We start from the raw sequence: 23,233 nt of genomic DNA, 5'->3' as shown, positions 1-23,233 counted from the left end.
TCAGTTGATGGTAATAAATTATTTGGACTTTCAGCTATTCTTCTGCACCCATATGAGATACAGGTGATACTTGTAACTTATGTACAAGATTTCCACTCATAGAAGCCAGGCTGATAAAGTTTATTCTCACATCGTAAACAACTATCCCAAAATATTTATATGACAACATTTGAAATAATATGAATATGAAATAATAAATGCAGAGGTTAGATCTTTTATCCTGCACACAAGTATATTTCATATCCCACATGTCTTCTGTCATGTAATTTAAGGTTCCCATCCAGCACTGATGAGATTTATACCTGCCTAACTTCAGCAAGGTTGCATTACTATGTACCATCCAACCATATCCAGAGACCTTGTACTTAGAAGCAAGTACCAGGGAAGTAAATGTACCTCAGCAATTGACACGAACCTCACAGGTTCTCATGACCATGGTTTCTAAAAGGTAAAAGATTTATATAATCTGAAGATAAACTAAAATATGCAAGAGTAATTTGATGATTTTTTAAAAGATTTCCCCCCCTGTGCGGTGTGTCTTGCTTCTACATTGTTCAATAAGTTTTAAGAACAAGTTTATATTCTTCCAACATTACTGAAAAGGTGGCTAAACTGTGTACATATTTATATTTTTGATTTTTGATATAGTCTTGATTTTTAAAAATAGAAAACAAAAGGAAATATCTTTACAGATGAATATATTAAATTTACTTGACAAATAACAATTAAAAAATTAGCCCCAAAAATAGCTACTGCCATTTTTTGATGGTCTAGTAACTCTCAGTTCTCAGAAGATAATTTAAAGAAATAATCCTACTTCAAAACAACATAATCCAAATAAAAATGTTATGACAAGTACTCTTTCCATTGCATTTTAATGTTTGAAGAAAATGGCTTTAGTAAGAGAATGGATGCTGAAGTTAAGCACACGTTAGCATTCAGCCTCCCTGTACAGATACTATTTGCTTAGCTAGTGTGGCAGCTGCTGTCTTCAAACAAACAATATCATAAACTGCATGATGACTTTCAGAAGTTAATAGGTTGACATGACTATATAGTACAACTGTGAACACAAGATAAACACCATACTGAGTTCCCATTGATTTAGAGGGGAAATTAGTCAAAGCTGACACTGTGATGTAAACATTTTCTAGAGCAGATAGGTGAACTGCTAGATTCTATTCTATTTTTTTCATGTTTCATAATAACCAACAGGCACTTTGGTTAAAAGCATGAATTTTAAGATTAGATGGTGGCAGATTACAATGGGATGGATCTTATGTGCTGCGAATGCAGCTGTATTCACAAAACGTTTCCAAATGTAGCTTTCTGTGCTCTATGAAATGCATGGCTGACATATGTGGGCCAGTGGGAACAGCATGGGCATCAGCACTACTTTAACACCGGAGGATAAGTACATTTCAGTGCAGTGTCAGGGCTCTTCTCTTTGAGTAGGACGATGTGGGTTTATGTCTGGAGGAGAGAGGCAAACTAAGACCCAGCAGCTAGAGAAGGGGGAAGCTGCAATGACACTGTAGCCAGTCATGGGAGGATGCGATGGGGGCCATATAGTGACGTGGGTGTCCTCTCTGCACTTTGAAATATTTGCCACGTACTGAGGGGTGGTCTTATTGATTCTGGGGCCCTGGGCAAATGTATTATGTTGACTTCAAAAACAATATCCAGAATTTTGGAGAAACGGGGCAGCAGGAAGGAACATAAACCCATGAAAATGCACTTGCTACAAAAACTACTGTTTTTGGCAATGCTGACATTTTAAAAGTGGAAATAATTCATGAAAAAATATTATGTATACTGTTCTAGTTATTATAATCCCATCACTTAACTTTTAATTAATTTAAAATAACAAAAGGAGTTGCAAAAGCATACATATGTATTCTTTAACGTACAAGACTGTAATTAATATAGTGTCTGTTTCCAATTTATTGTCTATTGAAGAATAAATAATTTTATAGTATTGTAATGTGCATCTCTTAAGCTTTAAATCACTTGACCATATGTAATAAACAGTGTATTTTCAAAAAAATACCATAACTACTACCATAGATCACACTTTTAAAAAAATGTAAATCATCATCACTTTTAATGCAAAAGCAACAGCAAATCTGTATAATTACTGGGTGCATTTTGAATCATTTTTATGGTTACTGCTCAAGACCTATTAAAAATCCAAAACACTGAGCTGCATAGGATATAAAGCTGGAATTATGATGCAGTACAAGCTGTAATTGAAATCCATAAATTTCCTTACCAATATTCAAAGTTATTTTGATACTGAGAGTTGCAGTTATACAGAAATGACTTTGAAAATATTTACTTTGCCTTGCAAAGTGGTTGTGGCAACAGGACCCGTATTCCATTTTCATGTTTTGATAAGCTGAAATTGCACAAATAACCTTGGTGATTTGTGTCTAAGCTTATGTTTAACATGACTGAGTGAGTTTACTTTACATTTCTCTCAGGTTTGTGACAGAACCAATACAAATTTTCAGAGCCCTGTATATTTGCTGCAAAGCCTTTTTGTGTTGCAGTTTAAAAGACATCAGAAGAAATCTAGACTACATTTTTATAATAAGGCATGAAAAAATTAACACATTATTCAGCAGTCACTGCCACTGAAAGGTTAAGACCCCATGGGTTACATGTCAGATGGTTAATAGCTGAAAAGGCGATGGTCAGATTTCACTGGATAGTTTCACTAGAATTTCTAGAAACACACGTATCAGGACACTTAATATTTCATTAATATATTTTAAAAGGTGAATGCAGTTGATTTTGAGACAGGTTATACTTGGGTAGAACTATAAGGGCCGTACCTTGAAGAAGAGATTATACTGGCATAGAAACACTGGTGGTACCTAGGGTTGCCAGGGCCCTCTTCGCCACCAATGGGAGGTTTTGGGGGCAGAGCCTGGGGAGGGCAGCATTTGGGGAGGGGAGGGACTTCAATGCCAAAGAGTCCAATTGCTAAAGCAGCCATTTTCTTCAGGTGAACTGATCTCTATTGGCTGGGGATCAGTTGCAATAGCAGGAGATCGCCAGCCAGTACCTGGAGGTTGGCAACCCTAGTGTTACCACAAGGGCAAAGGGCCATGGCAGACTTCCATTCCCAATCATGCTGTTTATCTGGCTGCTAGCTGAAACTCGGATACTATGTACTAAGTGGTTTATGAGCAAGTGGTTCACCTTCTTCCTGATAAACTATTTGGTACAATGAATGAAACAGTTTCAGATGTTCAGTTGGGCGCTTCAGGTACTACTGGGGTTCAGGAAGAAAATTTAAAGAATAATATCAGCGGAATGGGAAACCACTTGGACAGAGAGAGGGGGGGAAAGTATGGATTACTTAGAGACAGCAAGCAAGTAAGGCACCTGGAAAGGTCTCAAGAAACAGAAGCCTGCTTCTCCGAAGTTAATCTCATCTCTGGTTCAGACTCCAGGAACTGCTTTCTCCATTGCATCTGCTGTTCAAACTTCCCACTTGTTGCTTCTGATTTCTGCTTGTTGCTTCTGTGGTGTACTGGTCAGGCGTGGAAGACTCTAATCTGGTGAACCAGGTTGGTTTCCCCACTCTTCCACATAAAACCTGCTGGGTGACCTTGGGCTAGTCATAGTTCTCTCAGAACTTTGTCAGCCCCACCTGCCTCACAAGGTGTCTGTTGTGGGAAGAGGAAGGGAAGGTGATTGTAAGCCGCTTTGAGACCCCTTAAAAGTAGAGAAAAAGTGGGGTATAGAAACCAATTCTTCTACTTCTTCTTTTCCTCCTTAATAGTTTGTCATATAGACGTTTAGAGCTTGCAACTTTCCAGAGCAGTTCATGGTCAAAGACAGCACTGTCTTGTAGCCAGATCTGACTGGATGCTCAAACACTGCATATATGATCTCTGATTGGCTGGGTTTACTTTAGGAAGAAATTACTGGTGTTTTTTTTTTTTAATGAAGTGGAAGAGCTGCACATCATGGAAAGAAGCAGCTGCAAACAGGTGGAAAAGCACACCAAAACCTTTCTCCTTCCTGTATGTCTCCTTTTCACCTGGAAGGTCTTCACTGGTTTCCAGGGTTACCTTATAAGATTCATTTCCCTCACTGACCTGAGGTGTTTTGAGTGGCTCAGTTGAGCCACCTGAATTGTTTTACTAAATCGATTGGCAATGCCCACCAAGTGTGTACCTTTAGTTGACATTTTTTTTCCTGCCAAGGCTTCTGGACCATTGCAGCTGCAAAGCAGGCAAATATTCAGTAGCTGAAGCATTCTATTACTGCTTCTCCATTCTTGGAAAGACTTTTCTTGTTGAATTTCTGTCATGCAGTTGTTAAAAATAATCTTTTCACCAGAAAAGATCTGCTACAAGAGAGAGTTCCTATTATTGCTCTCTATTCATAAAACCCTTTGAAATTTTAGCAGCACCTAGAGGCTAAAACTAAATGAAAAAATTAATTGAATCTTAAATTAGCATTTTAATAAAGGCTGCAAATCCTTAACAGGCTCACTCGGATTGAAATCAGTGTAACTTACTTCTGAGTAAATGTATTTATAATCAGAGCATTAATGTGAAATACAGAGATGTTTCCATTTGGGAAACTTTAATATGTGAGAAAGAGCTTGTCTTAGCCTGCTTAATCTCATTTTGCTCCATCACTCAGTAATTTTTGTGCTGTCACTGGCTAGACAAGGAGCTTTGTGGGACATTTTGATGGCAATTTCTTATAAAAGGCTACTGTGGTGGAACTCCATGGTGGATAGTATGAGGGGAGTCAGAATGGAAAAGAAAAATCAGAAACTGGAAGATAGCAAAGGAGCGGAAAAAATTGTTGAAGTAGTAGGAAAGGAGTATCAATGTGTACTTAAAGAAATGTCAAATGAAGGAGAATAGCACTCATCAACCTAGTCTGCTTTTGGAAATAATGCAAGCCTGGGAATGCCTTTGCCCTGGACTATTCTAGCTTCACCTTATGTTCCCATGCTACTAGTGCAACAAAAACAAATTGACAAAACAGTCCCTCACTTTCCTTAGAAGCCTCTAGGTATGTAAGGTGATCACAGACTGGACAAGGAGTGCCCATAGGACACGCTACACCCATCTCGTTTTATCTCTGGAACAGGCACAGAAATCAGCAAATATTAGATCTTCTCCAGAAATAGTTCTTGCCTAGTTTGGGTTTTGCCCGATTCTCTTTGGGGTGAAATCAACCCAATCTGTAGAAGACAAGTTCCTTCAAATAGCTTTACTTTTTCCATGCAGCCATTGTGTTTGTAATATATCACTTAATTTGAATTGCATGCATTGATTTGCAATGGGCAGATCTTTAATCCGTTTTACTAGAAGACCTTTGGCCCCTAACATACTTCAAAGAAATGAGAAGACAACTCTATTCATAGATCAACGTGCCTGCTAGTTGACTGCTACATCATTTATTTTACAACAAATCATAACTAGAGAAGTGGAAATTAAGTAAGCTTAACTAGAGCAGATTTCTCTGTATTTAGATATTCTCAGTTTCACATGAGATAATATGTCCCCTGCTTCAGGCACCAAAAAAAAAAAAAATCATCAAACTGAAATAATAATGACATTCTTCCTTCCTGTTTTAAGAAGAATGTTATCTGGGAGGTGGGGAATTACCCAGTGGAATCAAGGACATAATTATCAGGCTTTTATTTTTAGACTAACTCTATACCTTTACACATTTCTTCTCTTATTATTTTCATTCTCTTTAACTCTACTTTAAAAAAACTATTTACATTCAAACAAACGAAATCTTGAAAATGATCTGTATGTCTATAGTATACATAGGAATACCATTTATCTAAGTCCAACCCATACCGTCAAGTTGCAGCCGACTTATGGCGACCCCTTTTTGGGGTGTTCATGGCAACAGATTAACAGAGGTGGTTTGCCAGTGCCTTCCTCTGCACAGCAACCCTGGACTTCCTTGGTGGTCTCCCATCCAAATACTAACCAGGGCTGACCCTGCTTAGCTTCTGAAATCTGAAGACATCAGGCTAGCCTGGGCCATCCAGGTCAGGGCAACCCATACCTTAGAGGATATTTATTTATTTAAAACTTTTTAATGCTGCCTTTCCATCCTATCAGGATCCACAAGTGAAGAAAAAATCATTAAAACATTCAAATAATTAAAAATACACTTTAAATTTTAAAATTAAATGAAAAACACATAAACAAGCAGCACTAGGAGGGCCAAAAAGTGATCCAGAAAAATACCATGATCTAAAGCTGTCAAGAGGTCCAGTAGAATTAATTGGATCATACTCCCTCTGCCCATTGTCCTGGTGCATGTCATCCACTAAGGCGAACAAGGCCATTTCAGTTCCATAACAGGCCTCAAACCATATTGGGATGGATCTATACAATCCGCTTCATTCAGGAACCTCTGAAGTTAGCCAGCTACCACTCATTCAGTCACCTTACTCAAGAATGTTACATTTGAGACTGGACAATAGTTATTCATCTCGTCTGGGTCCAGTGCAAATTTCTTTATGATTTATGAGGTTTGCAGAAAAATCTGAAATCTAAAACAAACAAAACAAAAACATTGGGGTATTATCTAGGCATAAATTTTCAATATAATCTCAAATGGTCCAGCCAGGTGAAGCAGGCAGTAAACTCCTTGAGACACAAATCCGACGCTATTATTAGATTCTTCTACACACAAGGTGGACGATATGTGCCAGCAGCCATTAGACTTTTTACAGCGAAGCTACTTCCCCAGTTACTTTATGGAATTCCCCTATGGGGAGTAGAAGCTAGCCAGAAGATAGAGATAGCTCAAGCCACCTTTTTGCGCAGACTTCTGGGAATTCCTAATTGCGTTTCCTATTCTGCTTTATGCCTGGAAACTGGCCAAAGTTTACTTGAATCCAAAGCCTGGTTACTCATCTTCAAATTTTGGCTTCGGCTTTGTTATAGAACAACTCCTCTTTGCCTCACATGGCATATGCTTTCTGATCACTTCATCTCTCCCTGGGGCAAGAAAATTGAATCTCTTGGAATCACCTTGGAATCGCTCCTCCTTCTTGAGGAGACCCAGGCCTTCAGAGTCATAAAACAAAACATCATGGACACTGAAAGACAGCTGCTCCTTGCCAGGACACACACAACTTGCTCACCTCTATCTTTTGGCATTTACCCTTCTCCAGGCTCCCTCCTAAGCTATTTTTCCTTGCTGACCTGTCCGCAGTTGAGACGATACGTCATGCTGGCCCGTCTCAATTTACTACCCACAGCGGTGACCAGGGGCAGATACATCAAGCTTCCCTATGAAAAGAGACTATGCTCTTGTTCTGCTAAACAAGTAGAATCTGTAGCACATGTTCTGCTCCACTGTGAATTTGGATTCCACCCTCGTGAGCAATTTATTGAGCCGCTTTTGAAGAAACTCACTACTGGAACTGATGAGGGGATGGTCCGCCATTTGATGAATGATTTTAGCTCGCACACCACAGCGGAGGTTGCCAGATTTCTGAGAACTGTCCTAAAATTTTGAACATCGTCTGGACCTCCCCTTAGTGGATGGGCCGGTTTCATTTATTTATATACTTTCCTAATGGTATCTAACTGATTTTATGTGTCTTTTGTAAATATGAATCCTTGCTTATGATTGTTAATATTGTCTCTATGCCAATAAAGGTTTGGATGATGATGATGATGATTAAAACTCCCCAAAATAATAGGAACAACGCCTGTAGGTTTAAGAATGCTCACTGAGTTCTCAGTGGCTATTTTAGAGATTGCTAGGCAATACTGCTCAGCTTTCAATGCCTTGGTACTCTATCACTGAGCCATAGCGCCCCCCACCCCCCCAGTAACTGTCAGACTTTAAAAAATAGGACATAACTGTCTTTTCCATGCTCCTCTTATGGGCAATGTGAAGTTGAATTATTATCTGGAGCAGCATATGCCAAATGTATTTCCCAAATAGCCATAATACATGACTTAGCCACTTATTACTAAATAATAAACCTCAAATGGAACTCTAATTTCATAGACAGAAATGCTTTCAGTGTAGCTTACAAATGAGCAGGTAAAATTATGTTAATACAAGAAATTCAAGCCTCTCATGTCAATGGCATCTTTAATCCTTAGATGTATTTGGAAGCATTTAGAAGCTCTGTTTAAAGCACACACACACATACACACACAGAGAGAGACAGGCAGATTTTCCCTTTTAACCACGTTTTGACATTTATACAGAAAATAGTTGTGAATTTTCACTCCAGCCAAAATAATGAAATTCAGACTGATGTTAAAATTCAGACCACAATTTTGTCTTGAGCACCAAGAAGCCACAAAATAAACTCTAACCTTGCAATCAAATTATGGAAATACAAACAGCATGCAAGTACTAGTGAGGGTAGACAAGATCGATGTCTGCTGATATCCCAGTTAATCAACATGAATCCTCAGAGAAAGATGCTATGTTTAATAAAATGTAGAAGCAAAACTGAAGGAACGGAGCTACTTATAGTGCAATCGTATGCAGAGTGACTCCAAGTCTAAGCCCATTTGTAAACCTGCAAAAGACTGCACTATCACAAAAGATATGCTAAGGAAATGTTCGTAATTGTTTTTTCACTGAGCAAACACAGCCTGGATCTCTCCTAGCATATTATTAAGATAACAGTAACAATATAATATTTTCCTAATAATGTGCTAGGAGAGATCTAGACTGTACAGCTACTTTTATGTACAACTACTTTTTTCAATGCGAAGCCTTCCACAAGATATATTTGAACATATTTATACTTGGGCCAGGTCTGAAAGGAAGTTCTGCAGAGCAGCATACTAGAATCTATATTTTACTTACAACAAAATACAGAAATGTTTTGTTTTCTAGACCAAAGAAATTAAGGTAAAATACATTAATGCATTGTTGGCAGGAGCCTCCTATATATCTGAAATTTTATGTTTCAAAAAAATCCTTTGCTCGACATAGAATAAGAATAGAGAAGCAAGTCAAGAAATTCATCACACAGAGGCCAAAAACACATGGTCCCTTAACTTACTTTATCCCCCGTTTCAGCCAGGAACAAATTTACCCGGGCTTGGGGGGAAACTGTACCCATTACCTTGAAAAGCAGGGACGAAACTGTGCCAATGGATCCATGTAAACAGAAAGTGCGGGAGACATGCAGTTCCTGTTTAGTTTGACACCCCCCCCACACCCCCGGTGATTGGTCGTTTCAACCTGAGCAATGAGGGCCTTCCCTGCCCCGGGAAATAACCAATCACCGGGGGCGGGGGTGTTGCAAGCTAAACAGGAACTGTGCACGTCTCCCGCACTTTCTGTTTACATGGATGGATTCGCATACAGTTTCCCCCCAGCCCGGGTCAATTTGATCCTGGCTAAAACGGGGAATAAAGTGGGTTAAGGGACCATGCGTTTTTGGCCAGAATGTCAAACTTGATATTGTAACACACATGGTATAAATACTACTGGACACATTGAGTAGAGTATGCTGGGAATGCAGATACCTGGATCATAGCTACCTGATCATAACCATTTGTGAACAATGCTGTGAATGTAAGTAAAATCTCTCATATGCCTATGTCACAGCACACATGTTTACGGGATATGTCTTTATAAATACAGAAATCTCTATTAGTTTATGTTTACTGAAGTCAAGCAAATAAACTTAATTGAGATGAGTTTCTTTAATGTGTATGTGTGTGCTTTAATGATTTTATTTTGCTCGTACAGCACTCTGCACAATTCTCAGTGGGAAAAAAATTGAATAAAGTTCCTCAAGTATGGGTCAGGTCAGGTCATTTATTTCAATTAGTAGCAGTAATGAAATTTCACTAAACTATTAGATACCAGTTAGTCCAAATGTGAGATAAATAGAATGCTTAATTCCTCTTGACATGTCCCACAGTTCGGCCACCCTGACTTCCTTATATTTACATTATAAACCCCCATTTCCATTCAGTGTTAACAATTTGTCAGCCATTTTGGTAATTCTTTATTAGCTGTATAATGAATTATTAATTAGGCTGGGCAGATTCCCATTACTAATACTTTTCAAATACAATATAGTCCTCTGTGGTCTAAAATAAAATTGAGTTCATCATACCTAAATGGCTGACTACTCATCTTCTTCAATATGGATACTTTGTCTCTCATATTTTTCACATTGTTCCAGAAAAAGAGACATTCATTTCCCTTTCACCATATACTGCTGAAGTAGAACCTTATTCCACTAATTTGTTTCTTGAAATGTTGAGAAAGTCATATTTTGGTCAAAAGTGACCGCAGCCATAACTGAAAATCTAGTAATACATTTTGGGCCCAGCCAGTGCCCCTGAGGCAAGTGCCTCTATCAACCTAATGACTCAACCAAAACAGATTTCTGTCACAGCCTGAATCTGATGCCACATAAAAGCCTAACAGAATAGAGAAAACAGGTTCCATTAAATTTATCTGTCAGTCCCTGAGGCCAACAGAGCCACGCTCACTGAATTAAAAGAAGCTGCATCCTAATCCTAGAAAATACATGTCTGCTTTCCTCAGCAGCTAGCTTATGCTGGTATATTGGGTTTAAATATTTCCTGAATGAATGAATGAATGAAAAACCTTTAATGGCATAAGTAATATTACAATTGTTACAGAAGGTACATAAAATATGCAGTCATTAAGATACAAACATAGGCCAGTAAATTCCAAAAGTAGAAATTACAAACTTTGGGCTTTTTGAGCTTTCATCGCATCCACTAGAAAATTGGCAACATCTGCAGTAACCTCCAGATCGGAGATTAAACATTTCCTGTTTAAACTTTTTGGGGGCATTTCCCTCTTATTTTTAGCCCTTTATTTTTGTGTTTATATCTATATTCTTTGTTCTTAGTGTGGTTATGTTCATTCCTGCAGACGTTTTTAGGGAAAGGGTAGTCTTAGTGATTTTAATTATATTTTTGATTATATTAAACCGGTTACTTGCAAATGCTACTAATTTCTTACTCCCAGTAATAGCCTAAATTACACCTTTAACATTATTTGCATTTAAAAGTGCTTATCAAATAAACATTATTTTACAATTTTATGTATTTTGGAAAGAGAGTAGCCTTCCTCTGAAATCTTTTGTAAAGTTTTCTCACAAATGATGTCTATTAATTCTGTTTAACATATGTGTGCCTCAGAGCCCACTGTTCTCTTACTAAGATTATATTGCCCTTTCTTTTGAAAACATATATAGAAAAGCACCAAAACATGCAACAAATGCTCTAATCTCAGCTTCCTTAAGGTTGGCAGACTTACTGAGATGAAGCTCTGAGGATCTTCCACTCTCTGGGCAGCTGTATTTTACCAAAGGGGCAGGGGGGCAGGGGCAACTCACAGTTCACAATGCCCCCCCACCCCAATCAATCCTGGTGCAATAATCAAGCAGGCTGTATGACTCACAGGAAGAATGAAGAACAAGGGATGTAGGGATGATCCACAGCAGGCAATATCCCAATGAAAAGAAGCCTGGAAAGATGCTATACCATGTGAACCTAGTCTGAGGACACTTCAGTTAGCCTGACCACCCCTTCCCCACTGATTGGGTTCGGCTGTAATGGATCTCAGATGTGCCTATGTGGAGAATTTTTGCCAGCTCTCTCTGGAAGATAACTGCAGATAGGTACTGAACAAGGGACTTGAGATATGCTAAGCTTGCCTCGTTCCACAATACCAAACATTTTCACTAGTCTCTCCAGCCCTAATACATGGCTGGTTTCATCACTAGAGCTAATGGAGGTTCCAAATGCCCCATGAAGCTTCCTTGCTCTGTCTGCCCAATTGGCTGTGTGGTCTGGGGAACACAGATGTATATAAGATGTAAATTCTAGTACTGCTCCACCTCCTATTTTGCTGCTGATAGGATTGCTGCTAGACAGAAGATTTGCCTTACGCTCACCTTTTTTTTTTATAGAATTCAAGCCTGTAACACCGACTTCCTGCCTCGGTGCTTTTGACCCCCAGTGAGCTATTGGTGAAATGACAGGGATACCTTCTGCGAATATGTAATTATATTTTATTTGTCCTAATGTCTCTGTTCCCCTTGCCTGCATCTACTCTAAAGGGTATTATTCCCCCAGTGGGAACCGATAGGGAGAGGCCAATTTCCTGCAGATTTCCTCTTCTAACCTTTGTACCATGTGCCTCCTCTTGTCAAAAGAGTAGCTGTTTGCAGAAGGAGATTCAAACCTTCATGTAGAGAGATCCCAGGATCTGGGTGTCCATAGGCCACATAAGAGGTATAACAAATTCCCCCATAGAGTGGAGGGTACTATGCTGGCTTGGTTTCTTCCCTTGTTCTGTTTTGTGGGTAGATGGGATGGGGCACAGAGATATCACAGAGGCAGGTGGTGCCACCATGCATTGTTTGGTTGCTTCCATGTATGGCTAACATGGGGAAGTCATTGGCAAGTCAATCTGTGATTGGTTACTATTGGCAGTGTTTTTATGGACTCCAGTGGTTGCCAGAGTGGTGGGATTTAGTATTGGGTTCTAAGTAATCTAGCCAGGTATCCCATACCTGAAAGCTGTCTTCTGTGTTACTTGTAGAAGATATGTGAACACCATGCTGTAAGGTGCATTGGAATGTAACCTAAGATTAGTCACATGTCTATTTTGGATAGAAGACTGACACATTACAACTCACAAGCTATGTTTTCACAACTCAAAAATCCATGCATCTTAGGTCTATGCATCCATCAATGTATGCTGAGGCAGCAGAATCACTTTTGCCCCATTCCCTGGAGGTACATGCCTAGCCTCTGACTTTGTCTTGTGTCAACATATTCAAAAATAATCATTAAATAAGGTTCATGTGATTATAATAGCTCTGCCTGTGTGCATCAGGTGAACACAGGTAAAAGTTACAAGCATTCTGTGGACTAGCAACTTCAGCTAGTGATGTGTTAAAAGGCTTCTCCAGAACCAATCCTTCTATGCTTCATATTATTTATTTATTATTCATATCCCATTCTTCTCCCTAATGGGACCCAAAATGGCTATCAGATCATTTCCCTTTTCCAATTTATCCACTTAGTAGGAAGTAAATTAGGCTGAGAGATTGTGACCGGCACAAGGTGACCTGGTGAGCTTCCATGGCAGGGTGGGGACTCAAACCAGGTCCTAGTCCAACACTCTAATCACTAAGCTATACCATCCCTCAACCCAGGGAAAGGCTGGACCCTTCCTCTGTTTGCCTGCAAGTTGGTTTAGATAATTACTTCCATCAGGCAACTGAATGTAACCCACCCTCTCCTTATACCTGGTCCCAAGCACATTAGATTCCTCATCTGCTTTGACCCCTACTGATATCCTGGTTTTATCTTGTCCCTGTACAGTTTCAAATCTTCTGTCTTTCTGATCATGCTATTTGTGATTCAGGCAGCAGCAAGAAAATTCCTTCCCAATTACACGTAACTCACTAAGATTTTTCTCCTAAAAACAACAAGAAAACAACTTTCCATCTGAACAATTAAGAGACTCATTAACATGTGAACCAGTAAGAACTGCTGAGATAGAGCAAGTGAAGGGTTTTGAACACTCAGAATGTACCCTATTATTATTATCCATTACTGCAAAAAATATCAGAAGTATCATACACTAAACTGAAGAAATATGAAAGTAACTTGATTTATTGGTTCTTGTAGGTTATCCGGGCTGTGTAACCGTGGTCTTGGAATTTTCTTTCCTGACGTTTCGCCAGCAACTGTGGCTACAGTTGCTGGCGAAACGTCAGGAAAGAAAATTCCAAGACCACGGTTACACAGCCCGGATAACCTACAAGAACCAATGAACTCTGACCGTGAAAGCCTTCGACAATAACTTGATTTATGTTCAGCACGCTAACATACTCCTCCACATAAGCAAAATACTGCTTGGTTTAGTTACCAGAGCGACATAATTAGACATCTTGCATAAATGGAAAATTTGTTACTAATATTCTAAATTCAATGTTCTGCTTAAGAAAATGTAGAGTGTTTAAAAGAAGCAACAGCAGCAATGTGTCTCTAATTTTCCGGATGCTGTCCAAATATGTCACAGTGATTTATCATTATCATTGCAGGAAAGAGGCATTTGCTTGAAAAATACAAATCTGACCTCTAATCATAACAGCCAGCAAAATGTCATCAAGGAAGGGGACGGTTTAGATCTCCAGTACGTTTCTGAGTGCACAACAGCAAAACTGGTTGCAGGAGAAGGTTGTGTTTCTTTGGTAAAGTGCTGCTGAAGTATTGTTTAAACCATAAAGCCATATACAGTAAATATGCCTATTTTTTTAAAAAAGGAAGGAAATTGTTGTAACAGTAGGTAACTGTTAATTTGTTTCAGAGGGTGATTTATTTGCAGAGGATGGAAGACTTCACACAGTCCTTGCCAATTCGTATCAGAGTCTCAGTCCACTGAATGTGGTTTATTGCCGCTGCCAGTAGCTACTCCCTGACAAAACCAATCTATGCAATACATTACATGGTATGAAAGAAAATGCTTTGCTCCTGGACCACTGCATCCCTTTATATTATGATATCCCATTCCTATTAGAAATAGTTTTCATAGACATAAAACAGTTCTGCCTAAATTTCAGACATATTTGCAAAAATTCCTGTCTTTGAGAACTTTCTGAGGGAGTAAGTTTGGTTATTTATGGTTATATCTGTATTAGTTTTGATACATATTTGACAACCAACATGGCCCTTATTTGACACCTTTTTATTTAATCTACAACTTTCACAACATTAAATGACTGGGGTTATAAATAGCACTCTCCCTTATGCGCTACTACTGTTTGACTGGTTGACAGTATATTATTTCCTACACATTTTTACTTCCAAATGCATTCATCATCTATTTGCATTTAGAACTGTTTTTTGCTGCACGCTGGCCAGTCATCATCCACTGTGCTGTCCATGATGACTGTGAAATATTTTCCTGTGAGCTCAAAGCCCATCTACAAAAAGCTGAGACTATTATTGAATCACATTACAGTTACCAGATTACAGATACCAGTTCCACCTGTCATCCACATAAACCAGTCCTACAGTGAAAATAAATTAGTCTGAAATTTCTCCACAATGCTACTCTGATAATCAGAAAACCTCATTAAGCTGTTGTCTACTCTTGCATGAAGGCTAAGAATTCAAGACAATTACTGAACTGGGTAGAAAAGTTGCTGGTGCTTGGCATTTCTTTTTAAAAAAAAACAATTAAAGCAGATATTGGCTATCACTAAAGCTTCCTCTGTGGCACCTGACAACACACACTCTTTCCCCATAAGACAACACACAGAGGCAGTTACACTTGGGTCGGGGTCCTACACACACTCACTTGTTCAACGGCATTTAGTAGGACTTCTGAGTAAACATGAACTGCATCAGGTTGTAAATTACCATCCATTTAAGGAACTACTGAAATTCCATAGCAATATGTTAATCTTGTTTCCACAGTTATATCTATTTCACATTTTTCAGAAGTGACTTTCCAAAATCTTGAAAAACATAAAACAGATTTTTTCCTGTACTGTCATTATTGTTGATTTCCTGCAGTAATTTCACACCTCTAGGACTATCTGTAATCTGACATCTCTAGTGGATCATAGATTTAAGATGAAATTTCTCTGAGGGCCTAATTTCTTCACAGATTCATTTAAGTCTTAGAGGACAGGGATGCAAGTAGTAAGACAGAAATCACCATTTCCATCAAGCTGTCATCTTGTTCCACAAATGTTCCAACACTGGCCACCAAACGTCATCCAACCAATGTGGGTAAGGCATACTGAGTAACTCTCAGAGGAGAAAAGGCTCTACATGGAAAACAGTATGCTTACAAGTTTTGAAAAAGACTCCAAACTTTAACTCACCATGGAAGAAAAGTTCAAACCTCACTTATCTAATTACCGCCACCATCATCAGGATACACAAAAAACAGAATTCGCAGCACAAGATCAAGACAAAGTTACACTTTCAAAGCCCACCAAAAAAAAGCCAGTTTGAGGACTAAGTAACTGCCAAATCAGCAGCAGGGGCAGCACAAACACTCTCCCTCCCTGCACCCCTGCCTAGCTCCCCGGAAGGGAGCTGCTTTTGCACCAAGCCTCGCACCTGGCAGGGTAGCAAGGGAGGAGGGTTCTTGGGGCAGCAAAATCCCTTGAGCTGCAGACAAACTCAGAGCAAGCAAACTCCAGCCAGTGACTATACAGAAAGTTCTAGTTCATTTTTGCAAAACTTCATCAGTTCAGGGTGCATCTTACACCTCAACCGGAGTCTCGGAGCAAGGAAGACATGACAGTTTATGGTAAAAGAGGCACACCACCACCTTACCTTGTTGGAGTACGGCGGCTTGCTGAGGTTGATCCCGTCCCGGATGACTTTATCCCTAATCATAATTTTCAGTCGGAGTTTGGGGTAAGTCACTAGCCCCTTGTTGCGAGTGTCTGTTTTCCCGGGGAACCCGCGAAGACGCTGAGCAGGTGGCCCCTTGCGAGCCTTGGCCTCGTACTCCTCCACCAGGTGGCTGGTGTAGATCTCGGGCGCGGGGGAGCCCTGCGGCCGAGGCTCCAAGGTGAAGTAAAGCCCAGCCGCCGTCTCGTCCTCCTCCTTCAGCCTTCGGACGGCTTCGTGGATGCGGCGCCGGTGCTGGGGCAGCGAGACCCCGATGGCGTCCAGGTCCGGCTCCCCAATCTGCTTGCACACCTCCAGGTCGTCGTAGCCGTTATCCACAAAGGACTCGGCGTACTGAGAGAGCTTCAGGGTCTTCAGCCACTCGTAGACGATGTTGGCGCACATGATGGATGGAAGAAAGGCGGGCTGGGGGGGGCGGGGTGGGGGGAGATCCAGAAGGACCGGCCACTTGTAGCCCCCCCGGCAGCTCCCCGGGCGCGAAAGGAGCGGAGGGGCGCGCCGTCAGCCAGACCCCTGCGCCCGGGCAGGGGGAGGCAGCCCAGACCCCGGCGGCCGCAACCGCAACGGCAGCACAGCGCGGGCAGAGGAGTCCTCCTCCGGCATCGGAGCGCGAAGCCTTCGGCTCGGCCGCCCTCCAGCCTCCAGCAGCCCCTGCCGGCTCCCAGCTGGCTGCCCCCGCGCCGCCTCTCGGGTCTGGGCCACGCGCGGCGCCTCAGCTGGCCGGGGTGGTGCGCGGCGCGCGGGGAGGGTCAGGCGGCCCCGCGCGAGGGAAGGCGGCGGGACTCAGCCCCGCCTCGCCCCCGCCGCCCCCTGCCCGGGCCCTCCTCGGCCCCAGACGGCCGCCCCCTCCCCCCCTCCCCTCAGGACCCCCCAACCACCCCGTCGCAACCGAGGGAAGCGGGCGGCGGGCGGCAAGCGGAGCCCAGGCGTGCCCCACTTTGGCCGCCTCCCGCCTGACGCGCGTCGGAGAAGCCCACCCGCCTCCTCCTCACGCCTCAGGGGGAATGGGCGCCCCCTCCCTCCCTCCCTCCCTCCCTCCGCGGCCGGGGGAGGGGGGAGGAATCCTGGGGCGGGCGTGGGGGGCGCTCTGCCCGCGGAGCCGGTTATTTCTGGGGACGGGTCGCGGGGGCCGAAGAGAAGGGGCTCCCCCCGGGGTGGGTCGCGCGCTCCCAACTCTCCGCCTCCCCTTCGCGGGGCCGGAGTGGCGGCTGCGGGGCAGCTCTCCCTGGGCGAGAACGCGCGGCCGTTGGAGCCGCCTTGCTGCCCTGTTCCAGCCAGGAGGCAGCCAGGATCGAACGCACCTTGGTGCGTTCGATCCCGGCTGCCTCCTGGCTGGAACAGGGCAGCAAGGCGGCTCCAGCGGCCGCGCGTTCTCGCCCCAAGGGGCCCCACGTGGAGGGCCGCCCCGCCCGGCTCCCGGCTGGTCCCTGTGGCCTGCACCCTTTTTGAGTTCCTTCCTCCCCTGCTCCTCTAACCAACTACGAAGAAGCCTTAAGTTTCTCGTCCTTTAAAAAAAAAAAGGGGGGGGTTCTGAAGAAGGGAGCTGCGGCTCACGGAAGCTCACACCCGGCCCGAAAATATTTGTGTGAGTCCAAACCAAACAACCCAGGCCTGCTTTAGGGCGGCCCTTGATATTAGTTTTATGAGCTGGGAGGGCATATGAAGTAAAGCCCTAATAAGAAATATTAGTAAGAGACCAGGTCTCCTGTAAAAAAATAATATCGAAACCCTTCAAAAAGCATTTATTTGTGTGAGTCTTTCAGGTGCTCCCGGACTCTGGCCCTTTGCGACTACAGAAAATATTTGTGTGAGTCTTTCAGGTGCTCCTGGACTCTGGCCCTTTGCCACGACTTTTAAAAAAAAAGCCCCCCCCAGCAATTGCGAGCGGCGCCTCCCTCCTCTCACGAAGCGCCAGGAAGAGACGTTTCTAGGCCAGCAGCTTCTCGGCTGGGCGGGGGGGGGGTTTGGAGGGGGGGCACAGCTCCGTGGAGGTGCTCCCGCGCTCTTTCTCCCCCCACCCCCCCCACGGAAAGACTGGAGAAGAGAAGGGTCCTTGGATTAGAGGCGGGGGGGGGGACACTCTTGGCTTGCGGGGGAAGACAGAGATGGTTTGAGAGACACCTCCCCAGAGTCCAGGCAGGCTGCTGCGGGTTGGCTTGTGCCATCTCAATCGTCTCTCCGTCCCCGTGGGGGCCGCGACCCCAGGCAAGGGGGGGGGCGGCGGCGCTTCTGGCCCCACCGGTCTTGGGCACCGCTCGGTCCTCTTCCCATCCTGGATTCGCGGCGCCCCCTGACGGTCGCTGCAGGAAGTGGCGTCCTTGTCTAATGGGTACCCTTCTGCCCAGAAGGCTGCTTTGCAAATATTGCGCGTCTCCTACACAGAGGAAGGTTTTGCCTTGGATTTGCCACTCTTTAGATGCACATTTTCCCCATCTGAATTCTCAAAACTCTGCATGGCGGCTTAGTGTTGAGTTTTGAGAATATGGATGGGGGAAAAGTGCATCTAAAGAGTGGCAAATCCAAGGCAAAACCTTCCATGAATAAATGGCCAGAAAGTACTTTTGTGAAAGGAAGCGGGCGGGGGGGGGGGGGGACGACGACAAACAAACCGAAAACGGTGTAGAAGACGCTATAGGCTGTGACAGACATGCATTTTCACTGCGAAATACATGCATTTCATACACAACTTCCTACGTGCAATTAATATATATAAGTAGAAATGGCTGCTTTGGACACACAAAGATTAGAGCAGGGGTGTCGAACTCATTTGTTGCGAGGGCTGGATATGACCCGTCACTTGGTCAGGCCGGGCCATGTATACCATAAAATGTAATGCCGGGTACCAGAGATACAAACGTTATAGAAGACACAGTCAAGGCCAATTAATTATATTGGTTTTTACTTAAGAGACAAACACGCTCAAACCAATAACGCTGCTCAATAAAAGAAAATACTGTTGAGTGTTATTGTTTTAAGCATACTTGCATTTTAAGTAAAAAAAAACATTAATTGGCTTTGCCTGTGTCTTCTGTAAAGTTTGTATCTCTGATCCCTGGCATTAATTTTTTTTTAAATGTTAAACTGGGGGGGGGGCTGCCTTGGCTGGTGAGCCCACAGCAGACTTGCCAGCCCAGATCTGGACTAGGGGAGGGGTCAATCTTCTTTGCAGGAACAGACAGCAACTTCTAGCTACAAGAGAAAGGAAATGGGGGTGGGGAGAAAGAAAGAAAGAAAGAAAGAAAGAAAGAAAGAAAGAAAGAAAGAAAGAAAGAAAGAAAGAAAGAGAAAGAAAGAAAGAAAGAAAGGGACAGAGAGAGGGAGATAAAGAGGGGATGTACTAAAACTAATGACAGGATTGCCTATTAGAAACAAGGGGAGACACTGCACAGCCCATTGAAGATAATGGGAGCCAGGATTGCCAATTGACTTGCATGGGCTCCATTGAAATACATTACAGCAAAAAAAAGAGTTGCAAAGAAAATGTAAAATGGATTTTCCATTAAGGTCTCTAGGCCAAGATAAACTACTCTGGGAATAGAATGACAGCCCCAAGAATGGGATCACAGCTCTGAGACTGGCAGAAGTGTTCTGGGACTGGAATGACAGCCCCCAGAGTGGAATGACAGCCCCTGAGACTGGCAACAGTGTTCTGGGACAGGAATGACAACTCCAAGGGTAAAATGATGGCCCCTGGGACTAGAAGAAGTGTTCTGAGACTGGAATGACAGCCCCCAGAGTGGAATTATGGTTACACTTCTGCTACTCTCAGTGACCGTCAACCCGCTCTGGGGGCTGCCATTCCAGTCCCAGAACACTTCTGCCAGTGTCAGGGGAAAGTCATTCCACCCTGGAATGACTTTCCCCGGACACTTCCACCATTCCAAAATAACTTTTGAGTCAGCTTGTCATTTTCACTACATCCCCCCCACACACACACACACACATTTGAACAGAAATACAACCCACCAAAAGACAAGAAGCAAGTCATCTTGGGGAGATTAACACTTCCAGCACAAATCAGTTCTTGGCCTATAAATATGTGTTGGCTGATAGAGTAAAACAAACAGGGGACCCGTAAGGACTTTAGTGTGGCATCTCATCTCCCCCACAATTTCCTTCTTCTCTGCCCTGAAAGCCTCCATAGCATCTTCCTGCTTTTCTGCTTCCTCTCTTCTTCCCACCCACCAGCCACCCTACCTTTATCTGCTTCCCTGTCTTCAGTTTCCCCTCCTCTCCTTTCCTTGGCAGCCTCTGTCTGGGAAAATGATGGCCTATTTGCACAGTGCCAGGCTCCGGGCCAAGCCCAGTTGCATGCTGAGGACCCCACAAGGACTTGCTGGGGGTACTTCATTTTCCTCCTATCTCTTCCTCATGCTATTTCCTCTTTCCATCCTCCTGGCAGCCTACATATCCTTACCTATCCCTACTTCCTTCTCTCCTTCACACTCACCAACAACCTACCTTTTATCTGCCCCCATCTTCAGCTATATTTACTATTTATTTGCTTCATTTATGCCCCATCTTTCTCCACAGTGAGGACTCAAATCAGCTGACAGCAGTCTCCTCTTTTCCATTTTATCTTCACAACAACTCTGTGAAATTAGTTAGGCTGAGCATGTGTGACTTGCCCAAGGCTGCCCAATGAGCTTCCATGGCAGAGGGGTAATTCAAACCTGGGTCTCCCAGAACTAAAATAAAAGTCAAAGCACTACACCACACTATCTATTGTGGAATAGCTGATATTGAACAGTAGCAAGCATCTGGGCCTTGGTGAATCATACAACTCATGTGGTATTAAATTGCCTGGTAGTTGATGCCAGGCCTTGCCTCAATGAGTCTTCCTTCAAAGGCCAAAACAGCCCTGAAAGAGCTCTGTCCCTCCCCCTGCCTTGTACTGACAGAAACAAAGGCTTGAAGGCTGGCAATACTGTTGTGGTTGCCTAGCTACAGACGCTGAGGACATGCATTTCTTAAAGCTACAGATGCCACTTCTATTATTTGGGGGATTTTAACTCCATTTTTTTATTTTATTTTTAAGATTTCCATTTTTTCCTGCAAACCTAGGGTGTTTTTCAGGTTTGTGGAAAGTTCTGTCTTGGCTGATCACAGGATCAATGTCTGGATTTAAGTATCCACAGATTTGACCATGTTGAGAATTAGATATATTGATGGTACAACTGAAACATCACTTTTTAAAAACTTCTCTTGTAATTCTGCCAATATTAAATTTAACAGTACTATATTTCATAACCAAGATGACTCTTCCAAAGATATTACAATATTCAAATCTCTCTCCCATTTCTTCATCTAATTACTATCAGTCAAATTAAATAATAAAGAGTACCCTACAGATAACAAGTAAATCACTTCCACTTTTATTAGAAGTAGAATCCTGTGGGAATCCTTAAGTCCTTGGACCATTGAATAGAGCACTACACTTCTCAGAAACCTGCGACATCCTGCACGATTCTCTGATGCTTTCTGTTTGTGTATTTGCTGGACCAGTGTGAATATATCTACTTCTTTACGTATTCAGCTATGCTAATAGCCAAAAAGCAATTTCAGTCCCTGATGCATTCTGGAGGATACTGGAATAAATTGATTTAAGCATAATATAAATTAGATTCTATTGGGCCCCTATTAGTTTGCCCTCCTGCACAAGCTCTTTTATTTTTCTAAAGCAGGGGTCCAAGATACTGATTAATTAAATTGTCCCTGGTTTGATGCTGGAACTGTTTTGCAGAGCTGCAAACCAATAGACCAAACTGACAGTAGCAGAAAACAATTGCAACTGAATTTTGAGGAGGACTAAAGCTTTCAGTAAAGTCTTTTCACTTTGGATGATCCGCACACATAGGTAATTTTTAGCTCTTGTGTTCACTGTGTTCTATCACACAATGAATGAGGCTGACAATATGCATTCAGGTTATAAAGTTATAGCTACAATTATCAAATTGGTAATGAAATATGTATATTCACCCTACTGTTTCTGAGTATCTTCTAGAGCATTCCAGTAAAATAAGGATTAAGGAAACTGATAATATATTAAATAAACTTATACAAAGCTGTTTGTTGACAGTTATACAAAGCTATACAGCTACACTATGTTAATAACTATTTAATAAAAACACATATGTAATATTCCAACAACATTACTGATTTATTTATTTAGAAATGTATACCTCATCTAGGCACGGTTCAGGCAGCTTACAGTCAATCACAGCTGAAGAGCAGCTAAAATAACATTGTAATTTTTTAAAAACATGAAATTATTTTTTAAAATCCAGCAAGTGCTTTCTATAAAATATTACTATTCCATTAACACTGTGTATTTCTCGTCTACCACTCAAGACCCATGTGTGTGTGTGTGAGAGAGAGAGGCATTGTTGTATAAGGTGTGCCATTCATGAGTGTCAGCGAGGGCACCCAGTCGGACCCGGGGAAGCCTGACAATGAGACATTGGAGATCCTTTTTCAGGACATTCTACTACTGACTTCAGTCACAATTTTTCAACAAAACAACATCAAAGAAAGACTCTAGGATGAAACTGCTGAATTTTAGAATTCATCAGGAAGTGTAACACTGTATCATTAGTCCTTGATGAAGACCATGGAATCTTATCTCACTTAAAGGTATTGGCCGAAGCTTAGCATTTCTAGGAAGATTATGTTATCACCTAGTATGGATGGTATAAATGATCACTATTTGAACCTTGCAAAGAAATGTTATAGGCTGTCACTTTGTATTTCATTGCCTTATGACCTCCCTGATTACAATGCTCCCCCACCCCCTTGCCCATGTA

The 23,233-nt window shown here is 42.3% G+C and overlaps 1 protein-coding gene across 1 annotated transcript in view; it reads right to left on the bottom strand.

Annotated features, from left to right (window-relative positions):
• The window catches only part of SAMD5 (sterile alpha motif domain containing 5), a 166,028-nt gene extending 149,214 nt beyond the window's left edge, over window positions 1-16,814 (bottom strand). The window contains exon 1 of the mRNA XM_056852615.1: window positions 16,350-16,814. Within this exon, the coding sequence (XP_056708593.1) occupies window positions 16,350-16,814 (465 nt within the window). The remainder of the gene's footprint in view (window positions 1-16,349) is intronic.
• Between the last annotated feature and the right edge of the window lie 6,419 nt (window positions 16,815-23,233).

The sequence above is a fragment of the Euleptes europaea genome, chromosome 7, assembly GCF_029931775.1.
Source record: "Euleptes europaea isolate rEulEur1 chromosome 7, rEulEur1.hap1, whole genome shotgun sequence".
NCBI lineage: Eukaryota > Metazoa > Chordata > Lepidosauria > Squamata > Sphaerodactylidae > Euleptes > Euleptes europaea.
This window is presented reverse-complemented; position numbering and strand designations above follow the sequence as displayed.